The following is a 7,996-nucleotide window of genomic DNA, read 5'->3' as shown; positions in this document are numbered from 1 at the left end:
CTATAGCAAGTCAAGTGCCAAACTTGGAATATATCATGCCAATTGCAACAGATGCAAAATACATATTCTAAATAGAAAATACCAAATCAGATATAGCACACATATATAACTGTAGAAAATGGTTCCATGTCTGGGGTGTAGGCGGCGCAACGCCAATGCGATCCCCACAGTGTCACGTGACCCAGTCCGTGTTGTGGCGTCGGGTAAACGCTCGACCGCCACCACAAAGTCTGTAATTCCTCCCAACCCACTGTTCCCGATCCTGAGCCTAATATCAATCACGGCAACATGAGCGGCGCGGGGAAATTCTCAAATTTTCTCATTCAGATAGCCACAGCCCTACGCGAGGAAAAGGGGCCCGAGCTCGCGTTCCTGCTCAAGCCAACGAGCGAGCATGGCAAACAGCTCGTGAAGGAGATGCGGAATCCAACGGTGCGTGGAAGCCTGCCTTGAAATCTGGTGTCACTGATGCTCAGTAAAGTGCAGCGCGAGTCCCTAGCATACTATGAGGGGAGCATGGAGAGCCCTTGGGACGAAATTGCCATTCACTACGTGCTGGTCGTGAACCATTGTGCAAAAAAGCGGGAGGCGGAGGCGTTCAAGGAGGAGTGCACGCTCGTAAAGTGAATGGTGTACTTTTTGCTTGGACGATACTTGACGCTGATGATGCACTGGCTCGTCCAGCCTGTTCCTGCGATATTTCGCCATGAATAGCGGATGGACACTGCCTGCTCTGTTCTCAATACTACGGGACCTGCGAGACTTGGCTTTCGACGTGAGTTCTTGATGGTTGCTGGCGCAGTGCTCTTGAATCATGCTGTAACGCTCAGGCAGATCTGGAGGCGAGCAGCAAAGGACAGGAAGGCACTGCCAGCATGGAGGAAGCTGCCAGGATTATCAGCAAAGCCTTTTCAAGTTGTGTAACTGACAGGTTTGAATGGACCTCATCAGTAGAGCTATTCATGCTGAAAGTATTCCCAGGCAGTCACCATATGCTGAATCACGGAAATGGGGTGTATACTATGTTGTGGGACTAATCCTCAAATGCTACTTCCGCGTGAGTATTGCTCATCATCCATATCAATGCATTATAAATTTCTGTCCACCAATGGATGCAGGTGAAACGAATATCGCTTTCCAAGAGCATCCTGCGCGCCATTGACGCCAATCCTGATATCCCACCATTAACCGAATATCCGCGCTCACATCAGGCATGGATATCTCCGCTTTTCTGCTCAGCAGTGACTCATCGGTATTAGTATTAGGTTACGTACAGGTACTATATTGGCATGCTCAGTTTCCTGAACGAAGACTTTGCGAAGGTGCTATGCATACTGTTCCCCGTTTGACGTCGGTTAATATCCCCTTCAGGCTGAACAGGAGCTGACTCTTGCTTTCTACAACTGCGATATCAAGGCACATAGCAACCAGGAGTGAGGACCGCCAGCTCATACATCCACCCATTTGTCTGCTGATCTTCCCGCTACAGGCGAATATTGACATACCTCTTGCCTCTGCGGCTTCTCCGGGGACATTTGCCAACACGAGAGCTGCTTGACCGTTTTCCCGTGCTAGATGAATTGTTCTCCCCATTCATCTCTGCGGTGCAGACAGGCGATATCGGGGGGTACGATGCAGCCCTAGACAAATCCGAGCGGCGGCTTGTGGACTTGAATCTGTATTTGACGCTCGAGCGCGCGCGCGAGCTCTGCATTCGAGGGCTCTTCCGGCGGGTGTACGTCTCTCCAGCCTCATTGTCAGCCGTCTCGGCAATCGATGCTGACGTCTTCTCTAGTTGGATCGCATCACAAAAAGGTACACGAATACCGGTGTCCCTATTCCACACCTCGTTGAAGATTGCGGGCATGGACGTGTCGCAAGAGGAGGCTGAGTGCTATGCGGCGAATATGATTTACAAGGGCTTCATGCGTGGGTACATCTCTCACGAAAAGCAGATGGTCGTGCTCGCGAGCGCAAACGCGTTTCCGCGACTGGCGGACCGTGCATCGCCCTATGCATCATTGTATTAGTTCTATGGGAGGTCCTTCACTGGATATCCGAATAGACCAGTAATGGCCAGCGATAATCATTCGCACGTTAGTGATGGCTTTCACATGGTTACGACTATTAAGCTTTTCTGGAGGCGATGCTGTCCAACGTGCCGAGTTCCTCGTCCGTTTTCATCCTGTAATCAGCGCCAGCATTGAGAATCGAAAATGGATAGCCTCAGGCTCGTGCGTGACAGTCCTGTGCTCAACCATAGCCTCACTGTGGCCTCAGATCTAGCACTGCCACGGCTAAAAACGCGTGCCGCTCCGACTCAAGTCCTCGACTCCTCATGCTTTGTCTTCCTCTCGTGGTGTCCCAAGCCGTAGAAGAGGACACATGATAAAGCAGGCTGTGCAGAGATTTCCGAGTGGCACTAACGCCGCTCAGAGGTATTAATGTGGTTCCGAACGCAAGGTTTATGAGTCATCTACTCCCCCCGTTTCGACCGTCTCACAACAACATCATGGGCAACCAATCCTCACGATCTCGCAGAGGGCCTAGGATTAACATCGACTCTGCAGACTCTCTATACAATCCGAACGCGAAGTCACCGGCGTACGACCAATGGGACAGTATGAGCGACAACGGCGCATCGCTCTCCAGGGCAGCAACCGCTCGGAATAACCCAGTGGGACACAGCTCTCTCTCTGTGCCATCGCACAGACGTAGCAGGTCTGCGATGGCAAGCTCGTCATCGCCAAGTACGAGTACCCACTTGAACGTCGATCCCGTCCCGCCACCATACGCAGTGGCAGTGGCACAAAGCGCCGTTAATCCCGTTCCCAGTTCACTCTCCGTCCCGCAGTCGAGCACACCGTCTTCACATCGACACAGCTGGGCAGGTGCCGGCCAAGGCAGGGCAGAGGGACTGGCGAGCGCATACTCCGCGAACGGAACGCCCGCGGGCGTGCCGCCGTTGCAGAGCGCCGCGCAGCGCGCGGAGCATCTCCGGAGGCCTATGCGGCAGAGCAGCGTCGAGAACGCGCTGGATACGCTGAGGAAGTACAATACAGTGCTTGTGATTGATGACTCTGGGTCAATGCAGGGCGAACGATGGCAAGAGGTAAGTAAATGCTTTTTTGCGAGTTATCATTATCTTGCTTAGGCGGCCTGCTTTAGGCGCGAGATGCACTTTCAGCGCTCGCGGACGTCGCATCCAAGTACGATGCGGACGGAATTGATATATGCTTCTTGAATGACAAGCATGTAGGGACTGATGTGAGGGTACGTTTCTTCATTCCGCTCTACTTTGCGCGTACGAAGTACATTTTTCGGCACAGGACCCTCAGGTCGTAAAGCGGATATTCGACCACGTTCGGCCCCGGGGGATCACACCCATCGGAGAGAAACTTGAGGAATTGCTGCTGTTCTACATTGAGAATCTCGAACGTGCGAAGAGGCGTGTAGATGCTGGCGACCATGAAGGCATGAAGGATATGAAGCCGGTCAATTTCATCGTCATCACAGATGGTGCTCCAAGTGAGCATTCCACGAAGTTCCTAACAGACACATGTGCTGATCGTAAGCTTAGCGGATGATCCAGAGGAAGTCATCGTTACAGCAGCGAGAAGACTGGACCGTAACAACTTCCCTCTTACTCAGGTGTGTAGGGAATTGGATCATCAGGCACCCATTTCTAAACCCAAACATCATACTCACAGGTTGGCATCCAGTTTGTGCAAATCGGAGACGACCCTCAAGCCACAGAGTTCCTGAACGAACTAGACAACGGGTTGAGCCAGAACTATGGCATCCGCGACATTGTGGACACGACGCCGTATTTGGGTGGCCGCTTGACTGCCGACCTCATCATCAAGATCTTGCTCGGAGGCATAAATCGACGAGTCGACAGGCGGGGCGGGCAGAGTGTCATTTAACCTATGGCGGCGCAAGCATATGCGCGCTTTTTGAACTTGACTTTCTGGTCACTATCTATGATCGAGGTAACTTATGGTGATATTTGCAGTACACATTATATGCTTCTTCAATCGTAGCCTCGATGTACCTATAGTCAGCTGTGGTTTCAAGCATCAAGCCTTATACCATTACCTCTACCTATCCCAGTCTTCTAATGCAAATGCGAATATACCAAACGCGGAGGCCGCCTCACCGGAGCCCGCTGCGAGACTCTCGACACCGCGCCGGATGAACCGCACGATCGCATCCAAGTCCTTCGACATCGTATGTAAACGCTCGATGAAGTCGTCTCCCTCCATTGACGTCATCGTCGCGCCCAAGGAGAACGACGGCTCTGGTGCGTCCGCAGCATCTTCGTCCAAGTCAGACTCGCTTTCAGAACTGCTGTCGACGACTTCACGTAGCGTGTGCGAAAAGCCGATGATGTCTTTGCGCTGGCGCCGTACCCGGCGGCTGCGGTGGCGCTTCGCGATAAGGATGGAATGGCGAGAGATGTCGTGCGTCGTGTCGCCCGCGAACGTGACGAAATAATCGCTGAAGTGCAAGCACATGTCGAGGATAGAGATGATGGAGCGGTACAGTGCATTAGTCTAGTATGTTCTGATTCATATAACGCAGGAGACCGAACTATGTGATAACGCACGTTTTTCTGCAGTAAGCAGCGCCCTTCGATTTTGGCCAGGCTGGCGTCATGATCAGCGAAGACGAAATTGGGCATACATTTGCTGCTCACTGTTCATCATGAAGCGCAATCATCTCGTTTAGAGACTTCGCCTTCTTCAGTGCATTATGGAAGTTGAGCACTTGCGTATGCAAGACCTATAACCAGCTGAATGAGCGACGATTGGAGAGACCAAGTGAGGCGTTACTGACGTTCGTCGCGACGAAGTTCAGCAGCGTGCTGATACAAGGATTAGTGCTCCCTTCTTGAGCGACATCCCTGTGGAACTTACTTGACGAACCACGAAAGCTTACTCCTCATGGCGTAAAACAATTTCATCTCACTTCCGACATGGGGCATGTTTGCCACCGTACTGCGTATTAAGATCCGCTCCAGCACGCTCTTCGCCCTGCGAATCTGCAGTATAAAGCAGAATATGGACGAGTAAACTTGCATCACTCGCGGAGCAAAGATATACGTCAGTGGGAACGGTACGGCATATTCGATAAGGAGACCATCGATGGCTTTGATGGTCCTGGTGATGGTCTTGTCCCTGCTGCCTCTGTGCGAAAACCTCACGAGGGAAGCGTCGATCCACTTATGCGATCCGGCTTGTACGACGTCGTGGAATGCACTATTTAGGAAATGGAAGTCGTTCCACGCCTTCCTAGTGTCCATCTACGCACATAAAATCATCAGTCAATCTCCACGTCCTCAGAAAGCTCACTTACCCTTGCGAACAGTCTATCGACAAAGTTCGACATCGCATCACCTCTCCTCATCAGGAACAAGTCTTCCATGGCAGCGAGATGCAGCCACAGGTCACACTCCTCGACCAGGACCTTCTGTAACATCTCTTGGGCAGCCAGGCTGTGAGGAAGAATCTCGTCATAGATCAGTCGAGACAGGTCATCCGTAGACCGAACGGCTACCATCTGTTGCACAGAAACAGCGCGGTTAGCTCCCATTCCTCGGTCACCAAGGAGTGCACGAAAAGGCCGCCAGCTTGCCATCCATTGCTGCTCGACTTCACGCTCGAAGGTACTCGGGACCCCAAGGGCTCGCAGGAGTCCGATCGCTTTACCAGCTTCGAGAACGTACTTCGCGATGTGGGTCAAGAAAGTCGGCACTGAAATCGGCCTGTCGTCGTCCTGGTCCCTTTGTCCACCTCGAAGCACGAAGCCGTCAGACCAAAAATCTGGATCCAGCATCGGCAGTTCGTTATCCTCAATGAAGAATTCATCGTCGAGGTCTCCAGGAGTCTGCTGTCTTTCTCTGCTGAGACTAGCGACTTCTCTGGTTGACATGCCATCCTTCATCCAACGGCCCATCATGCTCCAGAGAGGTTCAGCAGTTTCACCAAAAACTTGCATTAACGCGTCGCAGGTCACGACATCTCCCATCGAGAAGTGCTTCTGGGCAGCATCAAGCAGTGAGTTGAGTAGCAGAGTGCTGAAAGTCGATGGAGACATCTTGGGCGGCAGATCCGGCAAGGTCCAAATCTCCTTCAAAGGCTCCGGGTTCCGTGCTGCCTCAGTGGCCACATCGCGCACGACCGTCAATAGCACTGCAAACGTTGCAAAGAATCTGTCCCTAATTGCCTTGTCCATGCTCAGCAGGCTGACAACGAGAGGCGGGCCAACGCCCGCTTGCGCTTTGCACATTTCTTCTTCTCTCGCAGCACACCATGTATCGAATCCGCGAATTTGAGCGTCGATGGCTGAGGATAACGCTTCGAGACTGAGAGTAGTCCGTCGTTGGTTCTGGTGCCAGGATATGTTCTGACTCCGGTCCACTGGAGCAAGGGATGCACTCTGGAATATGGCTACGACGAACTTCCGTAGATGCTCGACAATGGTCGCTAATCGTGCGAATGAGGATATGATTGAATGCTGGCTGGCGGAGGTGAGATGAAGAAGGCGGTGGGTCGAGGTGGGCTAGGCAACGTCAGGATATCACGATTGACCGAATAGCAGATACTGACTATGAAAGAAAGCGGGTGGTCGCCGGTGTAGGTCCACTCCATCGTGATATTTCTTCGGCCTTGTAACCCCATGAGAACTTCTCGAACTGCATCATACTCGTATATGTACCTCTGTGGAATGATGAGCGTTATGTGCCGGTATACAATTTGTTAACTGGCCTCCTGCTCGAGCTTGGCAATCTGCAGTGTTCTCCAATCAGTCAGGATGCGCTGCGTGGATGGACCTGGCATCAAGAACATCAGATAGGAGGAACATACTATACAGTGAAGACTGTACCTAACGTCGACGCATCTCCAATATTGAATGGTCTGGTGGTAGATACATCGATACGCCATTCCGTTCGCCAGTATTGTCTCCCTTGGAGATCTTCAACGTCCTGGCGATGGTCATAGGTAGCCAATGAGCGGTCCTGAATGCCTGACTTCTCCTTACTTTGAAGCGGAGAACTCGATTCTTCCGCGGAATCAACCGGGTTGGACGATGATGAGGAATCGTCCAAGTCATCCAACTCATCTAAATCCTCCCATGGAGAAAGCGAAGGAGTACTCCCTCCACTAGGGGTTCTTGCACCATTCATACCATACACGCCTTCCCAATGCTCGCCTTCGAAGGGTTCCTCCGCTATAATATCATTCCAGGTTAATGTGGGCTGATCTTTTGAAGGATTCTGTAAGCTATTCAGGTATTCTTCGGCATACCACAGAGTATCCGACGATGGAGGGAGCGAGAGCGAGATCTACGTCGGGGGTTAGAACGTATTATGAAACGGTGCAACGATGTATGACATTACAAGTAGTTGAAGATGATCAGGAATACGAGACATCTTGCGTGCTGTACGAGTGAGTACAATATCATCGCCTTATTGCTGATTTCTGTTCACCTTAATCTCCGCATCCAGGTCATCGCTTTCTTTCATGAGGTTCTGCAATCTTTCAAAGGCACTTCTCATTGCACTTGCCAAACCATTGTGAGAATTGATGCGAGCTTTCTCAATATGTCTTATATGCGCGTTTTCCAGCAATTGCAGAATCATACCGGGAATCGCACTCACCCAGCTATGTGTTTTCTTGCTGAGGCAATGTCGTAGCTACCGGACGGCCTGACTGTCTGGTTTAACCTTTTGGATACGTGGTCGACAGCGGTGTGGAAGCGATCTGAGTCGTTCTCAGCAGTCAATCCTGTAACTTCCTTGACAAGTGCTTGGTAGTGAGGCACTAAGCGAGATGACTGCTTTGGAAAAGGACGATGAGAGAAGCGAGAGGCAGACCGCTGAGTCGAGCGCGACGTAGGACGCGAGCTACTAGCAGTTGGAGCTGAGGACGTGCGAGCGGACATGCTTGTCGTGGAGCGCATCGGAGCACTGGCGGAAGACCGGATTGATGCG

The 7,996-nt window shown here is 51.8% G+C and overlaps 3 protein-coding genes across 3 annotated transcripts; 2 read left to right on the top strand and 1 right to left on the bottom strand.

Annotated features, from left to right (window-relative positions):
- Positions 1-288: 288 nt before the first annotated feature.
- Positions 289-2,030, top strand: LAESUDRAFT_655340 (COP9 signalosome complex subunit 12; the record flags this gene model as incomplete). The annotated part of the gene is made up of 10 exons (XM_040904546.1): positions 289-432; positions 487-623; positions 685-779; positions 856-931; positions 982-1,057; positions 1,119-1,241; positions 1,266-1,322; positions 1,372-1,433; positions 1,490-1,735; positions 1,796-2,030. 10 exons carry the CDS (start codon positions 289-291, stop codon positions 2,028-2,030), a joined length of 1,251 nt encoding a protein of 416 aa, XP_040763301.1.
- Positions 2,031-2,998: 968 nt separating this feature from the next.
- LAESUDRAFT_624491 (uncharacterized protein) lies at positions 2,999-3,905 on the top strand (the record flags this gene model as incomplete). The annotated part of the gene is made up of 5 exons (XM_040903317.1): positions 2,999-3,112; positions 3,169-3,273; positions 3,330-3,528; positions 3,581-3,651; positions 3,711-3,905. Coding segments are annotated over 5 exons (684 nt in total), but the record flags the coding sequence as incomplete, so codon positions are not given.
- Positions 3,906-4,100: 195 nt separating this feature from the next.
- LAESUDRAFT_714805 (uncharacterized protein) lies at positions 4,101-7,947 on the bottom strand (the record flags this gene model as incomplete). The annotated part of the gene is made up of 11 exons (XM_040907093.1): positions 4,101-4,556; positions 4,610-4,649; positions 4,700-4,785; positions 4,840-4,867; positions 4,920-5,305; positions 5,359-6,564; positions 6,612-6,697; positions 6,767-6,835; positions 6,889-7,348; positions 7,493-7,610; positions 7,664-7,947. 11 exons carry the CDS (start codon positions 7,945-7,947, stop codon positions 4,101-4,103), a joined length of 3,219 nt encoding a protein of 1,072 aa, XP_040763299.1.
- Between the last annotated feature and the right edge of the window lie 49 nt (positions 7,948-7,996).

Source organism: Laetiporus sulphureus, assembly GCF_001632365.1.
Source record: "Laetiporus sulphureus 93-53 unplaced genomic scaffold LAESUscaffold_25, whole genome shotgun sequence".
Lineage (NCBI taxonomy): Eukaryota > Fungi > Basidiomycota > Agaricomycetes > Polyporales > Laetiporaceae > Laetiporus > Laetiporus sulphureus.
This window is presented reverse-complemented; position numbering and strand designations above follow the sequence as displayed.